The sequence below is a fragment of the Entelurus aequoreus genome, linkage group LG08, assembly GCF_033978785.1.
Source record: "Entelurus aequoreus isolate RoL-2023_Sb linkage group LG08, RoL_Eaeq_v1.1, whole genome shotgun sequence".
Classification (NCBI taxonomy): Eukaryota; Metazoa; Chordata; class Actinopteri; order Syngnathiformes; family Syngnathidae; genus Entelurus; species Entelurus aequoreus.
The window spans coordinates 57,304,027-57,330,479 of NC_084738.1; the positions used below are offsets into that span (position 1 = coordinate 57,304,027).

Consider the following 26,453-nt stretch of genomic DNA (forward strand, 5'->3'; position numbering starts at 1 on the left):
TGAAATAAAATCTTTATTACTAATATTTGTTGATGTGTTTAAATGTTGACGCCCATCAGGTTGACAGGTCGGTTGTTGTAGCGTTTGGAAATGTCACCTTCAATCTGCGAGCGGAACACACGAGAATGATTGAAGTGCTAAAAGGAAGATGATGTCGTTTCATTACCAGTTTCTTCAGCTCCAGTGTGCGAGCCGCCAGCAGGTCCACTCGAGGCTCCAGTCTGGACTGTTCCTCTAGCGCCTCCTGCCTCCTCTCCACCATGCTGGCAGCCTTCAGCTCCAGAACGTCGGCCTGCTTCATCTTCTGCCGCAGCATCTCAGCCACACGCTCCACGTAGCTGCAACGTCACAAGCCGCCAAATAGGGCCTCAAAACACTGACAAAATCCGTACGCATTAAAAAAAATAACAACACTCTGTTTGCGCGCGCGGACTCAAGTTTGTTAACAATTCAACGCTAACAGTTCCCTAAAAATAAACAGAGAAACACAGAGTGGGCACAAACAAGAGTCAGTGAGTTCAAACAAGAGTCAGTGGGTACACAAAAGAGTCAGTGGACACACACATAAGTCAGTGGGCACAAACAAGAGTCAGTGCGCACAAACAAGAGTCAGTGGGCACGAACAAGAGTCAGTGGGCACGAACAAGAGTCAGTGGGCACGAACAAGAGTCAGTGGGCACGAACAAGAGTCAGTGGGCACGAACAAGAGTCAGTGGGCACGAACAAGAGTCAGTGGGCACGAACAAGAGTCAGTGGGCACGAACAAGAGTCAGTGGGCACGAACAAGAGTCAGTGGGCACGAACAAGAGGCAGTGGGTACGAACAAGAGTCAGTGGGTACAAACAAGAGTCAGTGCGCACACACAAGTGTCAGTGCGCGCACACACAAGTGTCAGTGCGCACAAACGAGTCAGTGCGCACATTCAAGAGTCAGTGGGCACAAACAAGAGTCAGTGGGCACGAACAAGAGTCAGTGGGCACGAACAAGAGTCAGTGGGCACGAACAAGAGTCAGTGGGCACGAACAAGAGTCAGTGGGCACGAACAAGAGTCAGTGGGCACGAACAAGAGTCAGTGGGCACGAACAAGAGTCAGTGGGCACGAACAAGAGTCAGTGGGCACGAACAAGAGTCAGTGGGCACGAACAAGAGTCAGTGGGTACGAACAAGAGTCAGTGGGCACGAACAAGAGTCAGTGGGCACGAACAAGAGTCAGTGGGCACGAACAAGAGTCAGTGGGTACAAACAAGAGTCAGTGGGTACAAACAAGAGTCAGTGGGTACAAACAAGAGTCAGTGGGTACAAACAAGAGTCAGTGTGCACACACAAGAGTCAGTGGGTACAAACAAGAGTCAGTGCGCACACACAAGAGTCAGTGCGCACACACAAGAGTCAGTGCGCACACACAAGAGTCGGTGGGTACACACAAGAGTCAGTGCGCACACACAAGAGTCAGTGCGCACACACAAGAGTCAGTGCGCACACACAAGAGTCAGTGGGTACAAACAAGAGTCAGTGCGCACACACAAGAGTCAGTGCGCACACACAAGAGGCAGTGCGCACACACAAGTGTCAGTGCGCACACACAAGTGTCAGTGCGCACACACAAGTGTCAGTGCGCACACACAAGTGTCAGTGCGCACACACAAGTGTCAGTGCGCACACACAAGTGTCAGTGCGCACACACAAGTGTCAGTGCGCACAAACGAGTCAGTGGGTACAAACAAGAGTCAGTGGGCACAAACAAGAGTCAGTGGGCACAAACAAGAGTCAGTGGGTACAAACAAGAGTCAGTAGGTACAAACAAGAGTCAGTGGGCACAAACAAGAGTCAGTGGGTACAAACAAGAGTCAGTGGGCACAAACAAGAGTCAGTGGGCACAAACAAGAGTCAGTGGGTACAAACAAGAGTCAGTAGGTACAAACAAGAGTCAGTGGGCACAAACAAGAGTCAGTGGGTACAAACAAGAGTCAGTAGGTACAAACAAGAGTCAGTGGGTACAAACAAGAGTCAGTGCGCACACACAAGTGTCAGTGCGCACATACAAGTGTCAGTGCGCACGAACAAGAGTCAGTGGGCACAAACAAGAGTCAGTGGGCACAAACAAGAGTCAGTGGGCACAAACAAGAGTCAGTGGGCACACACAAGAGTCAGTGGGCACACACAAGAGTCAGTGCGCACACACAAGTGTCAGTGCGCACAAACGAGTCAGTGGGCACAAACAAGAGTCAGTGGGCACAAACAAGAGTCAGTGGCCAAAAACAAGAGTCAGTGCGCACACACACACAAGAGTCAGTGCGCACACACAAGAGTCAGTGCGCACACACAAGTGTCAGTGCGCACAAACGAGTCAGTGGGTACAAACAAGAGTCAGTGCGCACACACAAGAGTCAGTGGGTACAAACAAGAGTCAGTGCGCACACACAAGAGTTAGTGGGTACAAACAAGAGTCAGTGCGCACACACAAGAGTCAGTGCGCACACGCAAGAGTCAGTGCGCACACACAATAGTCAGTGGGTACAAACAAGAGTCAGTGCGCACACACAAGAGGCAGTGCGCACACACAAGTGTCAGTGCGCACAAACGAGTCAGGGCGCACACACAAGTGTCAGTGCGCACAAACAAGTCAGTGGGTACAAACAAGAGTCAGTGGGTACAAACGAGTCAGTGGGTACAAACGAGTCAGTGGGTACAAACAATAGTCAGTGGGCACAAACAAGAGTCAGTGGGTACAAACTAGAGTCAGTGGGCATGAACAAGAGTCAGTGGGCACGAACAAGAGTCAGTGGGCACGAACAAGAGTCAGTGGGCACGAACAAGAGTCAGTGGGCACGAACAAGAGTCAGTGGGCACGAACAAGAGTCAGTGGGTACAAACAAGACTCAGTGGGCACAAACAAGAGTCAGTGGGCACAAACGAGACAGTGGGCACAAACGAGACAGTGGGCACAAACAAGAGTCAGTGGGCACGAACAAGAGTCAGTGAGTACAAACGAGACAGTGGACACAAACAAGAGTCAGTGGGCACGAACAAGAGTCAGTGGGCACAAACAAGAGTCAGTGGGCACAAACAAGAGTCAGTGGGCACAAACAAGAGTCAGTGGGTACAAACAAGAGTCAGTGGGTACAAACAAGAGTCAGTAGGTACAAACAAGAGTCAGTAGGTACAAACAAGAGTCAGTGGGCACAAACAAGAGTCAGTGGGTACTAACAAGAGTCAGTGGGCACAAACAAGAGTCAGTGGGCACAAACGAGACAGTGGGCACAAACGAGACAGTGGGCACAAACAAGAGTCAGTGGGCACGAACAAGAGTCAGTGAGTACAAACGAGACAGTGGACACAAACAAGAGTCAGTGGGCACGAACAAGAGTCAGTGGGCACAAACAAGAGTCAGTAGGTACAAACAAGAGTCAGTGGGCACAAACAAGAGTCAGTGGGTACAAACAAGAGTCAGTGGGTACAAACAAGAGTCAGTGCGCACACACAAGTGTCAGTGCGCACAAACGAGTCAGTGCGCACATACAAGTGTCAGTGCGCACAAACGAGTCAGTGGGTACGGACAAGAGTCAGTGGGCACAAACAAGAGTCAGTGGGCAGAAACAAGAGTCAGTGGGCACAAACAAGAGTCAGTGGGCACAAACAAGAGTCAGTGCGCACACACAAGAGTCAGTGCGCACACACAAGTGTCAGTGCGCACAAACGAGTCAGTGGGTACAAACAAGAGGCAGTGGGTACAAACAAGAGGCAGTGGGTACGAACAAGAGTCAGTGCGCACACACAAGAGTCAGTGGGTACAAACAAGAGTCAGTGCGCACACACAAGTGTCAGTGCGCACACACAAGTGTCAGTGCGCACACACAAGTGTCAGTGCGCACACACAAGTGTCAGTGCGCACAAACGAGTCAGTGGGTACAAACAAGAGTCAGTGGGCACAAACAAGAGTCAGTGGGCACAAACAAGAGTCAGTGGGTACAAACAAGAGTCAGTAGGTACAAACAAGAGTCAGTGGGCACAAACAAGAGTCAGTGGGTACAAACAAGAGTCAGTGGGCACAAACAAGAGTCAGTGGGCACAAACAAGAGTCAGTGGGTACAAACAAGAGTCAGTAGGTACAAACAAGAGTCAGTGGGCACAAACAAGAGTCAGTGGGTACAAACAAGAGTCAGTAGGTACAAACAAGAGTCAGTGGGTACAAACAAGAGTCAGTGCGCACACACAAGTGTCAGTGCGCACATACAAGTGTCAGTGCGCACGAACAAGAGTCAGTGGGCACAAACAAGAGTCAGTGGGCACAAACAAGAGTCAGTGGGCACAAACAAGAGTCAGTGGGCACACACAAGAGTCAGTGGGCACACACAAGAGTCAGTGCGCACACACAAGTGTCAGTGCGCACAAACGAGTCAGTGGGCACAAACAAGAGTCAGTGGGCACAAACAAGAGTCAGTGGCCAAAAACAAGAGTCAGTGCGCACACACACACAAGAGTCAGTGCGCACACACAAGAGTCAGTGCGCACACACAAGTGTCAGTGCGCACAAACGAGTCAGTGGGTACAAACAAGAGTCAGTGCGCACACACAAGAGTCAGTGGGTACAAACAAGAGTCAGTGCGCACACACAAGAGTTAGTGGGTACAAACAAGAGTCAGTGCGCACACACAAGAGTCAGTGCGCACACGCAAGAGTCAGTGCGCACACACAATAGTCAGTGGGTACAAACAAGAGTCAGTGCGCACACACAAGAGGCAGTGCGCACACACAAGTGTCAGTGCGCACAAACGAGTCAGGGCGCACACACAAGTGTCAGTGCGCACAAACAAGTCAGTGGGTACAAACAAGAGTCAGTGGGTACAAACGAGTCAGTGGGTACAAACGAGTCAGTGGGTACAAACAATAGTCAGTGGGCACAAACAAGAGTCAGTGGGTACAAACTAGAGTCAGTGGGCATGAACAAGAGTCAGTGGGCACGAACAAGAGTCAGTGGGCACGAACAAGAGTCAGTGGGCACGAACAAGAGTCAGTGGGCACGAACAAGAGTCAGTGGGCACGAACAAGAGTCAGTGGGTACAAACAAGACTCAGTGGGCACAAACAAGAGTCAGTGGGCACAAACGAGACAGTGGGCACAAACGAGACAGTGGGCACAAACAAGAGTCAGTGGGCACGAACAAGAGTCAGTGAGTACAAACGAGACAGTGGACACAAACAAGAGTCAGTGGGCACGAACAAGAGTCAGTGGGCACAAACAAGAGTCAGTGGGCACAAACAAGAGTCAGTGGGCACAAACAAGAGTCAGTGGGTACAAACAAGAGTCAGTGGGTACAAACAAGAGTCAGTAGGTACAAACAAGAGTCAGTAGGTACAAACAAGAGTCAGTGGGCACAAACAAGAGTCAGTGGGTACTAACAAGAGTCAGTGGGCACAAACAAGAGTCAGTGGGCACAAACGAGACAGTGGGCACAAACGAGACAGTGGGCACAAACAAGAGTCAGTGGGCACGAACAAGAGTCAGTGAGTACAAACGAGACAGTGGACACAAACAAGAGTCAGTGGGCACGAACAAGAGTCAGTGGGCACAAACAAGAGTCAGTAGGTACAAACAAGAGTCAGTGGGCACAAACAAGAGTCAGTGGGTACAAACAAGAGTCAGTGGGTACAAACAAGAGTCAGTGCGCACACACAAGTGTCAGTGCGCACAAACGAGTCAGTGCGCACATACAAGTGTCAGTGCGCACAAACGAGTCAGTGGGTACGGACAAGAGTCAGTGGGCACAAACAAGAGTCAGTGGGCAGAAACAAGAGTCAGTGGGCACAAACAAGAGTCAGTGGGCACAAACAAGAGTCAGTGCGCACACACAAGAGTCAGTGCGCACACACAAGTGTCAGTGCGCACAAACGAGTCAGTGGGTACAAACAAGAGGCAGTGGGTACAAACAAGAGGCAGTGGGTACGAACAAGAGTCAGTGCGCACACACAAGAGTCAGTGGGTACAAACAAGAGTCAGTGCGCACACACAAGTGTCAGTGCGCACACACAAGTGTCAGTGCGCACACACAAGTGTCAGTGCGCACACACAAGTGTCAGTGCGCACAAACGAGTCAGTGCGCACATTCAAGTGTCAGTGGGTACGAACAAGAGTCAGTGGGCACAAACAAGAGTCAGTGGGCACAAACAAGAGTCAGTGGGTACAAACAAGAGTCAGTGGGTACAAACAAGAGTCAGTAGGTACAAACAAGAGTCAGTAGGTACAAACAAGAGTCAGTGGGCACAAACAAGAGTCAGTGGGTACAAACAAGAGTCAGTGGGTACAAACAAGAGTCAGTGCGCACACACAAGTGTCAGTGCGCACAAACGAGTCAGTCCGCACATACAAGTGTCAGTGCGCACAAACGAGTCAGTGGGTACGAACAAGAGTCAGTGGGCACAAACAAGAGTCAGTGGGCAGAAACAAGAGTCAGTGGGCACAAACAAGAGTCAGTGGGCACAAACAAGAGTCAGTGGGCACAAACAAGAGTCAGTGCGCACACACAAGAGTCAGTGCGCACACACAAGTGTCAGTGCGCACAAACGAGTCAGTGGGTACAAACAAGAGGCAGTGGGTACAAACAAGAGGCAGTGGGTACGAACAAGAGTCAGTGCGCACACACAAGAGTCAGTGGGTACAAACAAGAGTCAGTGCGCACACACAAGTGTCAGTGCGCACACACAAGTGTCAGTGCGCACACACAAGTGTCAGTGCGCACACACAAGTGTCAGTGCGCACAAACGAGTCAGTGCGCACATTCAAGTGTCAGTGGGTACGAACAAGAGTCAGTGGGCACAAACAAGAGTCAGTGGGCACAAACAAGAGTCAGTGGGCACAAACAAGAGTCAGTGGGCACGAACAAGAGTCAGTAAGTACAAACAAGAGTCAGTGGGTACAAACAAGAGTCAGTGCGCACACACAAGAGTCAGTGGGTACAAACAAGAGTCAGTGGGCACAAACAAGAGTCAGTGGGCACAAACAAGAGTCAGTGGGCACGAACAAGAGTCAGTGGGCACGAACAAGAGTCAGTGGGTACGACCAAGAGTCAGTGGGTACGACCAAGAGTCAGTAGGCAGGAACAAGAGTGAGTGGGCAGGAACAAGAGTGAGTGGGCGGGTACAAACAAGAGTGAGTGGGTACAAACAAGAGTCAGTGGGTACAAACAAGAGTCAGTGGGCACGAACAAGAGTCAGTGGGCACGAACAAGAGTCAGTGGGTACAAACAAGACTCAGTGGGCACAAACAAGAGTCAGTGGGCACAAACGAGACAGTGGGCACAAACGAGACAGTGGGCACAAACAAGAGTCAGTGGGCACGAACAAGAGTCAGTGAGTACAAACGAGACAGTGGACACAAACAAGAGTCAGTGGGCACGAACAAAAGTCAGTGGGCACAGACAAGAGTCAGTGGACACAAACAAGGGTCAGTGGGCACAAACAAGAGTCAGTGGGCACAAACAAGAGTCAGTGGGCACAAACAAGAGTCAGTGGGCACAAACAAGAGTCAGTGGGTACAAACAAGACTCAGTGGGCACAAACAAGAGTCAGTGGACACAAACGAGACAGTGGGCACAAACGAGACAGTGGGCACAAACAAGAGTCAGTGGGCACGAACAAGAGTCAGTGAGTACAAACGAGACAGTGGACACAAACAAGAGTCAGTGGGCACGGACAAAAGTCAGTGGGCACAGACAAGAGTCAGTGGACACAAACAAGGGTCAGTGGGCACAAACAAGAGTCAGTGGGCACAAACAAGAGTCAGTGGGCACAAACAAGAGTCAGTGGGCACAAACAAGAGTCAGTGGGTACAAACAAGAGTCAGTGGGCACAAACAAGAGTCAGTGGGTACAAACAAGAGTCAGTGTGCACACACAAGAGTCAGTGCGCACACACAAGAGTCAGTGGGCACAAACGAAACAGTGGGTACAAACGAGACAGTGGGCACGAACAAGAGTCAGTGGGTACGAACAAGAGTCAGTGGGTACAAACAAGAGTCAGTGGGTACAAACAAGAGTCAGTGGGTACAAACAAGAGTCAGTGGGCACGAACAAGAGTCAGTGGGCACGAACAAGAGTCAGTGGGCACGAACAAGAGTCAGTGGGCACGAACAAGAGTCAGTGGGCACGAACAAGAGTCAGTGGGCACGAACAAGAGTCAGTGGGTACGACCAAGAGTCAGTGGGTACAAACAAGAGTCAGTGGGTACAAACAAGAGTCAGTGGGTACAAACAAGAGTCAGTGGGTACAAACAAGAGTCAGTGGGCACGAACAAGAGTCAGTGGGCACGAACAAGAGTCAGTGGGCACGAACAAGAGTCAGTGGGCACAAACAAGAGTCAGTGGGCACAAACGAGACAGTGGGCACAAACGAGACAGTGGGCACAAACGAGACAGTGGGCACAAACGAGACAGTGGGCACAAACAAGAGTCAGTGGGCACAAACAAGAGTCAGTGGGCACGAACAAGAGTCAGTGGGCACGAACAAGAGTCAGTGAGTACAAACGAGACAGTGGACACAAACAAGAGTAAGTGGGCACGAACAAAAGTCAGTGGGCACAAACAAGAGTCAGTGGGCACAAACAAGAGTCAGTGGGCACAAACAAGAGTCAGTGGGCACAAACAAGAGTCAGTGGGTACAAACAAGAGTCAGTGGGTACAAACAAGAGTCAGCGGGTACAAACAAGAGTCAGCGGACACAAACAAGAGTCAGCGGACACAAACAAGAGTCAGCGGGCACAAACAAGAGTCGGCGGACATAAACAAGAGTCGGCGGACATAAACAAGAGTCGGCGGACACAAACAAGAGTCGGCGGACACAAACAAGAGTCGGCGGACACAAACAAGAGTCAGAGCGGACACAAACAAGAGTCGGCGGACACAAACAAGAGTCAGAGCGGACACAAACAAGAGTCAGCGGACACAAACAAGAGTCAGTGGACACAAACAAGAGTCGGCGGACATAAACAAAGGTCGTGCAAAGGCGATGGTGGGCGTGGTACCGTGGCGAGGCAAGGATCATGAAGAGGTGCTGCATCCTCAGCGTGGTGAGTGGTTCCAACAGGTGGCACACCTGTGTCAGCATCCTGTGCAGGTGCTCGCTGCTCTGACCTTGGATGATGGCGGGCGCAGACTGGAACTGACTCATGGCCACCACGTCACTCTCCTGTCCCATCTCAGCCACACGCTGACTCAGGAAGGCCTCCAGCTGCAAAAGACATTTTTGGATCAGCCGAGCAGTTGAAGACATCTGCAAAGAGTTCAGGTCAACGTTTTCACGCGGACGCTTACAGAGCGCAAACTTTGCATTTGATGTGTACTTGTACACATGTAACTGTGTACAAGTGTACGTGTGCAAAAGTGTTCATGTGTAAAAGTGTACGAGCGTACATGTGCACAAGGGCGTGTTTGTACGAGTGTATGTGTTTACAAGTGTATACGTATGTCGGAGTATACATGCGTACAAGTGTACGTGTGTACAACTGTACATGCTTACGTGTGAGGAGTGTACAAGTGTGTGGGAGTTTGTGTTGGTGTATACGTGTGTAAATGTGTAGGTGTATACATGTGTACAAATCTTTACGTGTGAATGTGTGTATACGTGTGTAGGAGTATACATGTCTAGGTGTGTGTGTGTATAACTGTGTATACATGTGTAATGGTTTACACGTGTGTATGTATGTGTAAATGTGTAGGAGTATACGTGTGTATACGTGTGTATCCATGTAGGTGTATGCGTGTGTATGAGACAACGGTGAGTGACGAGCATGAACGCTCATTTTTTGGGGCTGGCGAGCAATTTTTATTCAATATACCGTATTTTTCGGACTATAAGTCGCAGTTTTTTTCATAGTTTGGCCGTGGGTGCGACGTATACTCCAGAGCGACTTATGTGTGAAATTATGAACATATTACCGTAAAATGTCAAATAATATTATTTATCTCATTCGCGTGAGCGACGAAGCAAATGGCAGCCATCATCACACACACGTCAACAATCGTCACTCACACGCCAACCAATAAGAATTCGGGGGGGTGGCGGGTCATGGCAGAAGTGCATTGTGGGTTTTGGAATGCTAACTGCTATATGCTATACGCTACTGCCGGAGCTATTAAAATGAATCACATCAACGTTGGCGGTAAATTATAAAAACTGAGAAGGACTGAACTAAAATGGCACCGAAAAGGAAATCATATACTGCAGATCACAAGCTGGACGTAGTGAAATATGCAGCAGAAAGCGGCGATCGAGCAGCAGAAAGAATGGACGCTAGCGCCGCATACCAGGAGCGACACCGAGGAGGAAGATTTCATGTTATTTAGCGATCGGGAGTGACAGATTGTTTGGTAAACGTATAGCATGTTCTATATGTTATAAATATATATATATATATATATATATATATATATATATATATATATATATATATATATATATATATATATATATATATATATATATATATATATATATATATATATATATATATATATAAAACATTTATTATATGTTATAGTTATTTGAATGACTCTTACCATAATATGTTACGTTAACATACCAGGCACGTTCTCAGTTGGTTATTTATGCCTCATATAACGTACACTTATTCAGCCTGTTGTTCACTATTCTTTATTTATTTTAATAATAATAATGAATTGCATTTGTTACGCACTTTACATTTGTTAAAATCTCAAAGTGCTACAAAGTATTAAAAATAAAAATAGAAAGTAAGAATATATAATAAAAAATTAAAATAGAAATGAATCATGACACACTAGATAAAACAGAAACATAGATAAAGTAGAAATAAGAGCCTGAAAGCACTGGATAAAAAAACAGATAAGCAAGCAGTGCATTTAAAAACAAGAAGGCAGAGAAATTAGATAAAAGCTGTGCTAAAAAGGTGGGTTTTTAGTCCCTTCTTAAAATGGTCGACCGACTGTGGTGCTCTAAGATGGTCGGGGAGAGCGTTCCAAAGTTCGGGAGCGGTCGAGCAGAAAGCCCGGCGGCCCATAGATTGTAACTTTGTCCTGATGGGTTTGAGGAGGTTAGGGTTTGAGGAGCGGAGGCTGCGGGTAGGGGGTTGAGGGGAAACTAGGTCCTTGAGGTAGGAGGGGGCGTTGCCGTAGATGCATTGGTGAGTGAGCAGGTTGATCTTAAATTGGGTCCGGGATGCAATAGGGAGCCAGTGGAGTGATTTGAGGATAGGTGTGATATGATCACGCTTGCGCACTCTCGTCAGGATCCTCGCTGCACTGTTTTGAATGTACTGGAGCTTTTTGATGCTCTTTTTGGGGACCATGACGAGGAGTGCGTTGCAGTAATCAAGCCTGGAGGAGATGAAGGCATGGACGAGTCATTTTAAATTGCCTTTCAAATGTCTATTCTTGGTGTTGGATTTTATCAAATAAATTTCCCCCAAAAATGCGACTTATACTCCAGTGCGACGTATATATGTTTTTTTTCTTCTTTATTGTGCATTTTCGGCCGGTACGACTTATACTCCGGAGCGACTCATAGTCAGAAAAATACGGTAATTAGTAATTGTGAAAACTATAGACAAACATGAATACATGTGTTGAACCAATAACAGTGACATACTGTCAACCTTTCTTGTTATATTTTCTATACTTTAAACACGTGGTAGGAAATGGATGGATGGATGAACAAACTGCAAAAATGCACAGAGTTCCTGATCTACTACAGGTTTGCGTGTACTAAAACACTTGCAAACTTGATAGCACACTCAAAACTGACCTACTAAACATGTGAGCATAGTATTGTGTCTGTTAAGTGAGCAGAATATGGCGTGTAATCCATTTAGCGTCTCTATGAATACGCTAAATATATGCCGCTCCTCAAAACGCCCACAATACTGGGAGGAGAAAATGCAAGTATGATTATCAACACTAATCAGCGTTTTGCGAGCACAATTTAGCGTTTTATTGCGCACGTGCAAACTGACAGTTTTTACACACGGCTGCGGGATTAGTGCTGGCGCTGCACAGGCACACGACAATCCTCCGTCCTACATGTGTGTGTCAACATTTTGGACGCTAGAAATAAAATATATTAGACATATAATCTATTCAGCAACATCATTTTATAATTTTATAGCTGCTCGACGATTTAAGGACTTACTAAAACAAAATCAATTGATGTGTTTTAGTGTCATTTAATATGTTTTCATTTTTTTTCATTTTATTTTTATTGACAGCCAGCATAAAGACATTCCTATCCATTACATCATATTCACATACATCATATATCTATTGTCTGCCCTAAATGTCAACATATTTTTGTTTATATCCCACCCCTGCGACCCACCCCCACCCCCCCCCAAAAAAAAAAGAAACAACAAAAAAAACTAAGTAACATCTAGAAATACATCGATTAAATAAACAAAGAAAAAAAATAAAATGAATAATAATACACTAATAATAATAATAATCATCAGAAATAAAATAAAATATAAACAGATACATACATATACATATATATATATATATATATATATATATATATATATATATATATATATATATATATATATATATATATATATATATATACATACATACATATAAATATATATATACATATACTTACATACATATAATCATATAGGGAGTAATCCCTTTTTTTTGCAGTACAATCACTTTTTCAATCATTTAATATGTTTTTATTGACGTTTGTTTATTTCACATTGATTATATATTATTAAAACATTTCTTATATGAAAAAAATGTTTTAGTTTTTGCGTCTTGAGTGGAGTAAGAGCATCCTCTAACCAATAAAAAGTTGTGGATGTCTCCAGCTTGTTGAAAACGTAACAAAATCCCACAGGTAGGAGCATGATAACGTGAATGTGCAGTAAATGAGTGTCTCCATGGTGATGCCCCGTATTGTACATGCAAAATCCCTCATTTAAATTAGGCGGTCTGTACCACTTTACAAATACACACGCAGTCTTAGTAAATCACACGCAACACGTCCACTATTAATGGCTTGGATCTTGGTAATTTAGACTTTTTACGTTTCCAACATTGAACTTTGTTTCTGCTTTCATTTTCATGCTGCTCCTAAATCTAATGACGTGACAGGAAACTTTAACTTTAGCTTGTGGAGCGGCTCCACACTGTGTATGGAGACACACAGTTAGCTGCTTGTCAGCCGGGGGACTGAAATGGGCACATGTTTACGTGAAATAAAGATTTACCTCCATGAGCTCATCAATGAACTGTCCCCGGGACTGAGCGTTCTCCAGGATACTCAAAGCATCCTGGCCTCTGGCCACACCTTCAGGACCTGCCATGGAGTACTTGCTTCTTTAGCCAACAAAATATTCATTCCCATATTTGCAGTACTGACTTACAGTCTGTGCCCGCTTGGACGACTTCGATCCCAACGGGGCCGACGTCGGCGTCGCCCCAGTCATTGTCGCCGCCGCCATCTTGCTGATGGCCGACAGGAAGAAACATAAAGATGATAAAGAACGTCATGATGAATTGTTAGCGTCATGAGAGGCTCAGACCTCAGAGTTGGGTTGCAGACTGATCCCCCAATCGATCTCGTCCTCCATCGTCACTCCACACTTGGCCTCCTCCGTGCCAAAGTCTCCCCAATCGATCTACACGACGACAACAACACTCAAACACAATCTTTTGATATTTACACTATTTATTATCATCAACATCACTATTTATTATCATCATTACTATTTATTATCATCATCACTACTATTTATTATTACACCATCACTACTATTTATTATCATCACTATTTATTATTATCATCATTATTTATTATCATCATAATCATTATTTATTATTATCATCACTATTACTTTCGTCATCATAACTATTTATTATTACGCCATCACTACTATTTATTATCATCATCACTATTTATTATTATCATAATCTCTATTTAAATATTATTATCATTATCACTAATCATTATCATCATCAGCACTATTATTATCATCATCACTACTATTTATTATCACCATCACTACTATTTATAATCACATTGTGATCATCATTACTATTTATTATCATCATCATCATCATTATTTATTATTCTCATAATTACTACTATTTATTATCATCATCACTACTATTTACTATTTATATTGTCATCATCACAAGTTATTATCATAATCATCACCATCACTACTGTTTATTATTATCATCACTACTAATTATTAGCGCCATCACTACTATTTAACACCATCTTCATCACTACTATTGATCATCATCATCCATCACTACTATTTATTATAATCATCACTAATATGTATCATCATCATTATCACTATTTATTATTATCATAATCTCTATTTAAATATTATTATCATCATCACTAATCATTATCATCATCAGCACTATTATTATCATCATCACTACTATTTATTATCACCATCACTACTATTTATAATCACATTATGATCATCATTACTATTTATTATCATCATCATCATCATTATTTATTATTCTCATAATTACTACTATTTATTATCATCATCACTACTATTTACTATTTATATTGTCATCATCACAAGTTATTATCATAATCATCACCATCACTACTGTTTATTATTATCATCACTACTAATTATTAGCGCCATCACTACTATTTAACACCATCTTCATCACTACTATTGATCATCATCATCCATCACTACTATTTATTATAATCATCACTAATATGTACCATCATCATTATCACTATTTAATATCATCATTATCACTACTATTTGTCGTCGTCGTCGTCGTCGTCATCATCATCATCATTACCATTTATTATAATCATCACAAATATGTATCATTATCATGGTAAATGGTAAATGGATTATACTTGTATAGCACTTTTCTACCTTCAAGGTACTCGGAAAGCTTTAACACTATTTCCACATTCACACACACATTCACACACTTATGGCGGGAGCTGCCATGCAAGGTCCTAACCACGACACACTATTTATCATCATTATCATCATTCATCACTACTATTTATTATAATCATCACTAATATGTAGCAACATCATCACTACTATTTATCATCATTAATTATTATTACCTTCATCACTACTATTTTATTGTCATGATTATTACTACTATTCATCATTATCATCATCACCATTATTTATCCTCATCATCCCTACTAGTTATCATCATTACTAATATTTATCATCATCACCACTATTATTTATTATCACCATCACTACTATTTATTATGATCATCATTACTACTATTTATTATTATTAATTTGTTATTATCATCACTACTAGTTATAATAATCATCACTAGTATTTATCATCATCACTGCTATTTATCATCATCATGACTACTATGTTTTATCATCATCACTAATATTCATCATCATCAGCACTACTATTTATCATCCTATTTATTATCACCATCACTATTTATTATTATCATCGCTACTATTCATTATTATCACCATCACTACTATTTATCATTATTATAATAATCACTACTATTTATTGTTATCACCATCACTACTATTTATTATTATTATTAATATGATCACTATTATTTATCATTATCATCATCATGACTACTATGTTTTATCATCATCACTAATACTCATCATCACTAATATTCATCATCATCAGCACTATTTATTATCATCATCACTACTATTTATTATCACCGTCACTACTATTTATTATCATCACTACTATTCATTATTATCACCATCACTACTATTTATCATTATTATAATCATAATCACTATTTATTTTTATCACCATCACTACTATTTATCATCATCATTAATCACTACTATTTATAATAATCATCACTCTTTATTATCATCATCACTACTATTTATTATCATCATCCTCACTATTATTTATCATCATCATCATCACTACTATTTGTTATCATCCTCCTTATTTATCATTATCACCAATATTTATTATTATCACCACTAACAGTTATTATAATAATCCTCATCATCATCACTGACCGCGTCTTCAGCGAGTGCTTCAGGAGGCGTGTCCTCCACATGCGGCCTCTCCACCACGGTGGGGGCGGTGCCAGTCCTCCACTCGTAGAAGGTGGCGTTCCCTCTGCTTTGGATGAAGGTGCACATGGGCAGAACCGGTTCCGACCTGCCGGCGAAGACCGGGAGTAAAAAAGGGAGCCTGCCGCTGTGTGAGGAAGACGAGTGGGGCACTCACCACTCGCACACAAAGTTGGTGAAGGAGGTGTAAAGTTGGATTTTATCCTCCAACATGGCGGCGTCCTGTCCCACCTTGTCAAGAACATCTGGTAGATCTTTGAGCAGACCCTGCAGCTCGCGAGGAACATTGTCCCCCTGGAGCGGGAGCACACGTCAGCGACATCCTTTCAGGTCATGGGTCATCCTTGCAGGTCATGTGTCAGGTCCGCGCTCACCTTGATGCCGTACTGCTTGCATGTGGCGTAGTAACGTTCCCGCAGGTCGGCAGAAGATCTCTGACACTCCACTTCCCGCCGGCTCATCTCCTGCTGGAGCAGCTTGGCTTTGGCCAGCTGCTTCCTCATAGCAGGACCTTCGTAGTTCACGTTCCGACTCAGCAAGCTGGCCACCTCGGCTGCAACACCAGAGAAAAGATAATTTATTGATAATATCAGATATTATTAGGACATGCTGACGGGCTGTTCGCAAATGATCCGACTCTTTTAATTCAACAATAGGGGCCAATTATTTCAAGTGGAAACGTATTCTCGTAATTTGTTCTATTAAAGCTGCTTGAAAGATCAGTCAAAACAAGAAGTGCCGTTTGTGTTGACACTGAGCTGTAGACAGAAGCAGGCTCCTGCTCCAATCAGCGCAGGTGCAAGCAATCGGCTGCTCCTGTTGTGGCTGGCAGCAGATGGCGGCAGACTGATGCAGTATCGACACACAAAACCTTCTTTTATTGTAAATTATCCACTCAACGGATAAAATAACGAAATGGTAAGATGCAAAGATTTAAGTCAACTTGACCATCATCTTTGTAGTTAGAGTTCTGTACAGCGCTCGCAATTGGTTGACAGCACAACGCGCACCTTGAACTCAAAAAGCAAAACTATACCTCAATGAAAATGCACTCCGTACTCTATACTGCACTTTGGTACTCCCATACCTTACATACTGTGTTGAAAGTATGGGGGAATACTTACCACAACACAATTCATCCTCTGATCATATTACAGAAAAGAGCAGTGCGGATCATTCACAACGTTGGTTATTTAGAACATACTCATAATCTGTTTATGCAATCAAAGTTGCTCAAATTTGATGACCTTGTTAATTATAATACATTAATAATCTTATATAAAGCATTTAACAAATTATTGCCGCCTAATCTATAACGTTTTTTTATAAGACGAGTGCAGGCTCATAACTTGAGAGGCTTTGGATATTTCTTATTGCAGAGACCTCAAACCACTCGTAAACGTTTTTGTGTGTCTGTATGCGGAGTAAAACTATGGAACAAACTGGACTTGCAACAGAAGCAATGCCAAACTATTAATCGATTTAAACTATTATACAAACATGGGGTCTGGTTCAAATATAGAGATGAGGGTCTTTAATTTGACCTGCTGCTATACTCTGTCTCAAAGTGTTAACATGTGCTCAATGTTTCCTTACCATTATTGCTATGTTGTCTATTACCATTGTTGGTATGCTGTCTATTACCATTGTTGGTATATTCATTATTCCTACATTGTTGATACAAATTATTGTTACAGTGTAATAATTATTGTTACCTGTGGTAATGCCACTATGATACAACATCTGTATTATAATCCTTGAACAAAGTAAGAGTAAAACTCATGTGAATAATCACTGAATGGAGAACTGGGGGTGGGATTAAATAAATTATCTACATCCCACTCCCTTTCAGGCAAAACTGGACAATCATGCACTATATTAATTTATATTATTATGTTTTGTCAACTTGTACTTCTTTATGTCATTGCCTGAAATAAATAAATAAATGAAATGAAAATGAATTGTAAAAATGTGTGTTTCTACATTTGTTGTGTTTGCTCTATTTTATTCTATGCTTAAATATAACATGTTCACATTGGTTAAGTTTGTAGTTATGTTACCTTTAATTAGACTATTATGGTGTCATTTTTAGATTATTTTTTTTGTTTATATTATAATTGTAATATTTGAATGACAATAAATTAATGTGTTGCGGATAGGAATGTCCGATAATGGCTTTTTGCCGATATCCCGATATTGTCCAACTCTTAATTACCGATACCGATATCAACTGATACCGATATCAACCGATACCGCTATATATACAGTCATGGAATTAACACATTATTATGCCTAATTTGGACAACCAGGTATGGTGAAGATAAGGTCCTTTTTTTAAAAAAATTAATAAAATAAAATAAGATTAATAAATTAAAAACATTTTCTTGAATAAAAAAGAAAGTAAAACAATATAAAAACAGCTACATAGAAACTAGTAATTAATGAAAATGAGTAAAATTAACTGTTAAAGGTTAGTACTATTAGTGGACCAGCAGCACGCACAATCATGTGTGCTTACGGACTGTATCCCTTGCAGACTGTATTGATATATAATGTAGGAACCAGAATATTAATAACAGAAAGAAACAACCCTTTTGTGTGAATGAGTGTAAATGTGGGAGGGTGGTTTTTTGGGTTGGTGTACTAATTGTAAGTGTATCTTGTGTTTTTTATGTTGATTAATACAAATTAAAAAAACGAACAAAAAAAAAAACGATACCGATAATTTCCGATATTACATTTTAAAGCATTTATCGGCCAATAATATCGGCAGTCCGATATTATCAGACATCTCTAGTTGCGGATGTCACCAATGTGGCGGTTTGAGGAAACACTCGATTGCTTTTCCAAACACATCTTTAATGACGAACTTAAAGCTTAATGGCTTTGTAAAAACACAGACAAGGTCTAAGTTTATTGTGTTTTTAAAACGGCATCACATTTTTCCTTAGAATTTTAATCTATTAGTTGCAATATGTACATTTTAAGAATGTGATTCTTCAATTTTTGGCGAAAGTAAAACAAACAAAAAAAATGTTGGAGTTGTCTTTATTTTTTTATTTACTATGCCATGATTTTATCAGTCCGGCCCGCGTGAGAATAGATTTTCCGTCATGCGGCCCCTGAGCTGAAATGAGTTTGACACCCCTAATCTACATGATGGAACCCAGAATTGTTTTTATTTGTTGACAATATTTCAGAAACCTTACAATGTATTAAATAAATTGTTATAAAATGGAGTAGACGAGTTATTGTGATGTAGAGAAATGTCATATTCTGACCAATTTTCCCAATATTTTGAAATACAAATGTTGATGCTCCTCTTAGACACACGTAATAAAGGTGTTTGATGTTTTTCGCTGCTAAATTAAACACATTAGCGGAGTATAAAACATTACGTTTCCTAAAAAATAATGTTAAAAAACAACTTAAAGCCCTGTCCAGTTGACGTATAATATTTATGTTTAAATAAATCACCTTTACTGCAAATTTATATCGCCTTAAAATATCGCTTATCTGCCTCCTTGACTACTTTTACTCTGTATTGACCCTGAAAAAAACATATCGGCGGATCTCCAACAGAAACTAACCTTCTTAAGCATAAAAAAGGATTTACCTAAATAGATGTTTTCTGCCTCATACAGCGACACAATCTCCTGCCAGTCCTACAACGACACGAAGATCATCACTCAGCTTTTACAACACGCTTCTCAGGGGATGATGACGAGGCCTCGTCCCACCTTCATCCTCTGGGAGGAATATCTGCCAAAAATGTTCTTGGAAGAAGCTTCCGTGCCCTTCAGGATCTCCACAATTCTCAAACAGTGGAAGTAGTGGATGTCTGCAACGCACAAAGGCAAAGTGTTCCTCAGCAGTGTCATTAAAGCTGCAGAACACAAAGCGTGAAAGTAATAACGTGGCGTATTAGACAAGGAGGAAACACCTACAAGATCCTGAGAGGAGCTGCTTGATCTCCTCGCTCTCCGGCATGTCCTGCATGGCCACGTTGATCTTCTCCCGGATCACTTTCACATCATTCTGCCACTTTAGGTTACAGTGACGTCGATCTACCAGCCAGTCTGTACGCACACACGCACGCACGCACACACACGACATTACTATTATATATGTATATACATATATATATTTTTTTAACTTTCAACCCATTAATCTCGAGATCAACTTCAAATCTATCCATCAATATGACGTTTTTCTTCTTTTTAGTTTTTTAATGCCCTTTTTGTCAAAAAACTGTTTTTATGGCAAAAAAATGCAATATTTTCCCCAAAAAAACATTTCAAAGTGGAATATTTGATTTGAGGTAATTTGAGCTTTGAATAAGTCAACAAGTCATGACAACATTGATTGAGCAAAGACACTATACAAATAAAAAATCCCACTAAAAGTTTTTAGGATCCAAGAGAGCCCCACTCAAACAAATGTTATAAATAAGTAATATATAATCATTTTTTTATTCTCAAAAATGTAATCTAAAAATCAACTTCAGACCTATCCGTCGATTACAAGTTTTTATTTTGGTTAATGTTTTATGCTCTTTTTGTACAAAACAAACTTTTTTATAGCAAAAACACAAAATATGCAATATTTCCCCCAAAAAAATCATTTCAAAGTGGAATATTTGAAGTGAAGTAGATGGATTCTTACATTGGTCAATAATTCATAACAACATTTATTTTGATTCATTATTATTTTTTCAGCAATGACAGTTAAAAAAAAAATCCTACTAAAATTTTCAGACTCCAAAAGGGACCCACTCAATTAAAAAAAGTCATACTATTATTATTTAAAAAAAAAAAAAAGTTTTATACTCCTTTTTTATGGCAAAAACACAAAATATGCAATATTTTCCCCCAAAGAATATTTCAAAGTTGAACGACTTGTCCAGGGTGTACCCCGCCTTCCGCCCGAATGCAGCTGAGATAGTCTCCAGCAACCCCCGCGACCCCGAAAGGGACAAGCGGTAGGAAATGGATGGATGGATATTTGGTGTGAAGTAGTTGGGAGCCTAGGTCATAGGTCAATAATTTATTTTTATTAATTTTTTTTTTTTTTTTAAAGGAATTGCAGTTTTTAAAAAAAAAAATCACTTAAGGTCCAATAGGACCCACTTATAAAAGTGTTAAAAAATAGTCCAATAAGTAAATGGCTTTTTTTTTTTTAACATTCAACACTTAAATCTTAAAATTAACTTCAGATCTATCTATCCAAATAAAGTTAAAAAAAAATTATGTTTTATGCTCTTTTTGTACTTGAGCTTTAAGTAGGTCAATAATTCATAACAACATTGATGTTGATTTATTATAATTTTTTGAGCAATGACGGTTTAAAAATAAATCATACTAAAATTCTCAGGATCCAAAGGGACCCCACTAAAAAGGGTTTTAAAAATAAGTCATATATTATTGTTTTTTCATTTTCTAAACTAAAATCTTTAGATCAACTTCAGATCTATCGGTCGATTATACGTTTTTGTTTTTTTTGTTTTATGCTCTTTTTGTACAAAACAATCAAACCCTGATTTTTATGGCAAAGACACAAAATATGCAATATTTCCCCCCCAAAAATATTTCAAAGTGGAATATTTAATGTAAAGTAACTGGAGCCTTAAATATGTCAGTAATTCATAACAACATTTATTTTGATTCATTATTATTTTTGAGCAATGGCAGTTTAAAAAATTGCAGTACAGGTCCAAAAGGAATTACTTATAAAAGAAAAAGAAAAATAAGTCTTATAAGGAATTTTTTTTTTTTTTTACATTCAACACTTGAATCTCAAAATCAACTTCAGATCTATCTGTCCGTTATAAGTTCTTAACATTTTTTAATGTTTTTTTTTGGTTTGTTTTATGCCCTTTTTGTCAAAGAAAACTTCTGTTTTTTAAATCGCAAACACACACAATATGCAATATTTTTCCACAAAAAATATTTCCAAGTGTTTGTATTTGGTGCAAAGTAATTGAAACCTTCAATAGGTCAATAATTTATTTTGATTCATTATTATTTTTTAAGCAATGACAATTCCTCAGAATCCAAAAAGGGATAAAAGTGTTAAATATATATATATATATATATATATATATATATATATATATATATATATATATATATATATATATATATATATATATATATATATATATATATATATATATATATATATATATATAATTTTATTTATTTATTTAAACTTTTCACGCTTAAATTTTTAGCTTAACTTCAGATCAATCCGTCGATTAGAAGTTGTTGGCTTTTTAAAAAATTCTATATATGTATATAAATATGTTTTTTGCTCTTCTGGTAAAAAAATAATAAAACTGAACATTTTTTAATGGTAAAATATGCTATATTTTCCACGATAAAAAAATTCAAAGTTGAATATTTTTATGTGAAGTAATTGAATTTAAATAGGTCAATGATTCATAACAAGATTGATTTTTTTAACAATGACAGTTTGAAAACAAATCTGACTAGATGTCTCAGGGATACAAAAGGACCCCACTCCTTAAAGTGGGAAAAAAAAGTCATACAAAGAAATGGCTTGTTTCTTCAGATCTATCTATCGATATAACGTTTTTTTATTTTATGTTTTATGCTCTTTTTGTAAAAAACAAACAAACCTGCTTTTTCATGGCAAAAAAACTAAATATGCAATACTTTCACCCCAAATATTTGATGTGAAGTAATTGAAGCCTTAAATAGGCCAATGTTTCATAACAACATTGATTTTTTCAGCCATGAGAGTTTTTAAAACAAATTGCACTAAAGGTCTCAGGGATCCAAAGGGACCCCACTCATAAAGTCTTAAAAAAAAAGCTTAAATCTCTAAATCTACTTCAGAGCTGTCCATTGTAAGTTATTAATATTTTGTTATGTTTTTGTTTGTTTTATGCCCTTTTTGTCAAAGATAACATTTTTAATGGCAAAAACATTGGTTTTGATTCAGTATTATGTTTTGAGCAATGACACTTTTAAAGAAAAAAAAGCCTGCATGGCAGCTATGTTAATAGAACATAGCAACTTTTTCTCGTAAAATTTCACTTGTTTGGATTTTTTCTTTTGTAATAGTATTTATAAAAAGCAAATGGCCCCCACTTCGGACATCTCTTCTCTAACTAAAGCAGTCCTTCTCAATTAGTGGGCCGGGACTCTGTAACCCCCGGGGAACATGCTTTATCAGTATCATGCAGTATCGCACTACAAGAGGACTGTGGAAAAACTAGTGAGCATCATGGATGATGCCAGTCACCCTCCGCATACTGTTATCAGTAGCCAGAGGAGCTTGTTCTGTGCTAGACTGCTTCATCCCAAGTGCAGGACTAATAGACTAAAAAACTAATTTGTCCCACACGCCATCAGACTGTACAACTCCTCTTTGGGGGGAAGGGGGGTACTAGGATGACAGGGGATGCAAAACAAAAACTTTTTTTTTTAAAGTGCAATACATTTTCATAACATGGTCACTACTGCCTAGTTTCTCTTGTTGTATTCTTATTTTTACTGTTATATTTTTATTGTTATTGTTATATTTTCTATTTTATTTCCATTTACACCCCCATTATTTACTTTTTAAATTTGTTCTCAATTCTGTACACTGCTGCTGGAATTGAAATTTTCCTGAGGGAACTCTCCTGAAGGAATCAATAAAGTAGTATCTATCTATCTATCTACAAACTCTGCTACAAAAAGCTTGTTTTATATATTGTGCTCCTGAGTTAAAGTTGCTGATCAATTTGAATTCATTATTTATTGAGTTTACTTAACTTTATTTTTCAGTATCAAATGGCTCAATTCAATAAAAAATGTTTATCGTTTAAATAAGGATGACATTTTTTCAGGAAAATGGATGCATTTTATTTTTTTCCTGTTACAGACTAAAAGACAATGTTAATACAGTAATTATTTGTTGGATAGATAAGACTTTTGTTTATCCCACAATGAGGACATTATGTTTTTGCAGTGCAGGTTTTAATATTGCAGTAACAGAAGTAAAACGTGATGAAAAACCAAAAATAATTAGTAATAAATTAATGTATTTTGCCTTTTTTGTTTTCTCTAATGTTAATAAGGACACAATGTTATGCAGAGGTGTACATAGAACAATTTTACAGACGAACAATACTAATTATAGTTTATAGTGGGCGGGGCGTAACATTTTTCCTTATTCCTGGGGGGCGTAACAGAAAATAATTGGGAAGCACCGAACTAAAGCAACAATAATCTTACTTAAGTGCAATTTTGGTTGCTAGCATGACGTCATTTCTGCTTACCTAGCAGTTTGCTGGTCTGTATGTCGATTGGAAGTTTCTGTATATCCTGCAAATATGAGAGACGATAATCACTTTTACATAGGACACACACCTGTTATACATACGATATAGATTTACACATATGATAAACATGTAAACAAATGATAGATACACGGCAGCAGCTGTGCAGTTTCGCGTACAAGCGCTTCAAAAACGGTAAGCAAACTTAAAAAAAACAGCACGCCAATGTATACTTACATCCATGGTGACTTCTTGCACTTCTAAATCCTGTTTGACGGCTTCATTTCATGTTTATTTGAAATAATTTCTGACAAGTACCGTCATATATCCGGTGTTGACACGTTACGAGAGAGACGGCCAATAGGACAACGCTATGTTGCATTATGAAAATGACTGACCAATCAGAACACACTTTGCTGGAAACGGCCTCTGATTGGCCAAATGTCCTTTGTATGCAGTTCAAAAGTCTGCCAATAGAGGACGGCATATTATTGTTATTATTGTTCAATTGAACTTGTCATATAGTACAATAGTTAGTGAACTATTGACGTTTTTATGTGCTATTTATTCATATCAGCGCTATATTACAGCTTTAAACACAGATTTCTACTCTCGAACGGTATGTTTTATCGTCTGACTAATTAAGATTAGATAAGATTAAGATTAGTTTATTTCAAAGGGGACAATGCAATTGCAACGCTGGATAGTCGAACCTCGGATTCAGGAGGGGCAGTGTGGTTTTCGTCCTGGTCGTGGAACTGTGGACCAGCTCTATACTCTCGGCAGGGTCCTGGAGGGTGCATGGGAGTTTGCCCAACCAGTCTACATGTGCTCTGTGGACTTGGAGAAGGCATTCGACCGTGTCCCTCGGGAAGTCCTGTGGGGAGTGCTCAGAGAGTATGGGGTATTGGACTGTCTGATTGTGGCGGTCCGCTCCCTGTACGATCAGTGTCAGAGCTTGGTCCGCATTGCCGGCAGTAAGTCGGACACGTTTCCAGTAAAGGTTGGACTCCGCCAAGGCTGCCCTTTGTCACCGATTCTGTTCATAACTTTTATGGACAGAATTTCTAGGCGCAGTCAAGGCGTTGAGGGGATCTGGTTTGGTGGCTGCAGGATTAGGTCTCTGCTTTGTGCAGATGATGTGGTCCTGATGGCTTCATCTGGCCAGGATCTTCAGCTCTCACTGGATCGGTTCGCAGCCGAGTGTGAAGCGACTGGGATGAGAATCAGCACCTCCAAATCCGAGTCCATGGTTCTCGCCCGGAAAAGGGTGGAGTGCCATCTAAAGGGTTGGGGAGGAGACCCTTCCCCAAGTGGAGGAGTTCAAGTACCTTGGAGTCTTGTTCACGAGTGAGGGAAGAGTGGATCGTGAGATCGGCATGCGGATCGGTGCGGCGTCTTCAGTCATGCAGACGCTGTATTGATCCGTTGTGGTGAAGAAGGAGCTGAGCTGGAAAGCAAAGCTCTCGATTTACCGGTCGATCTACGTTCCCATCCTCACCTATGGTCATGAGCTTTGGGTTATGACCGAAAGGACAAGATCACGGGTACAAGCGGCTGAAATTAGTTTCCTCCGCCGGGTGGCGGGGCCCTCCCTTAGAGATAGGGTGAGAAGCTCTGCCATCCGGGGGGAGCTCAAAGTAAAGCCGCTGCTCCTCCACATCGAGAGGAGCCAGAAGAGATTGTTCGGGCATCTGCTCAGGATGCCACCCGAACGCCTCCCTAGGGAGGTGTTTAGGGTACGTCCGACCGGTAGGAGGCCATGGGGAAGACCCAGGACACGTTGGGTAGACTATGTCTCCCAGCTGGCCTAGGAACGCCTCGGGGCCCCCCGGGACGAGCTGGACGAAGTGGCTGGGGAGAGGAAAGTCTGGGCTTCCCTGCTTAGGCTGCTGCCCCCACGACCCGACCACGGCTAAGCAGAAGAAGATGGATGGATGGATGGATGGATGGACAATGCAATTTCATAAAACACATGACTACACATGGTTAAAAAAGCCAGAATCAGCCAAAAGGCTAGTTTTCATCTGTAGTCCCCTGGCCATGATGTAAAAAAGGCATTAAAGGCCTACTGAAACCCACTACTACCGACCACA

General features: G+C 40.9%; 2 protein-coding genes across 3 annotated transcripts in view; one reads left to right on the top strand and one right to left on the bottom strand.

Moving 5' to 3' along the window:
• Positions 1-24,724, bottom strand: cdk5rap3 (CDK5 regulatory subunit associated protein 3). The gene is made up of 14 exons (XM_062056886.1): positions 24,595-24,724; positions 24,358-24,403; positions 20,015-20,146; positions 19,808-19,908; positions 19,684-19,732; positions 16,442-16,620; positions 16,225-16,361; positions 16,011-16,155; positions 13,548-13,643; positions 13,389-13,470; positions 13,233-13,321; positions 9,015-9,220; positions 167-338; positions 1-104 (listed from the first exon to the last, which is right to left on the bottom strand). The coding sequence occupies exons 1-14, from the start codon at positions 24,598-24,600 to the stop codon at positions 39-41; spliced, it is 1,506 nt and encodes a 501-aa protein (XP_061912870.1). The 5' UTR covers positions 24,601-24,724; the 3' UTR covers positions 1-38.
• prr15lb (proline rich 15 like b) overlaps positions 24,306-26,453 on the top strand; it is a 14,777-nt gene continuing 12,629 nt past the window's right edge. The window contains exon 1 of one of the 2 annotated variants that reach the window (XM_062056893.1): positions 24,306-24,552. The gene's annotated coding sequence lies outside the window, so the exon portion shown is untranslated. The remainder of the gene's footprint in view (positions 24,553-26,453) is intronic. The other variant, XM_062056892.1, reaches the window with a different exon arrangement.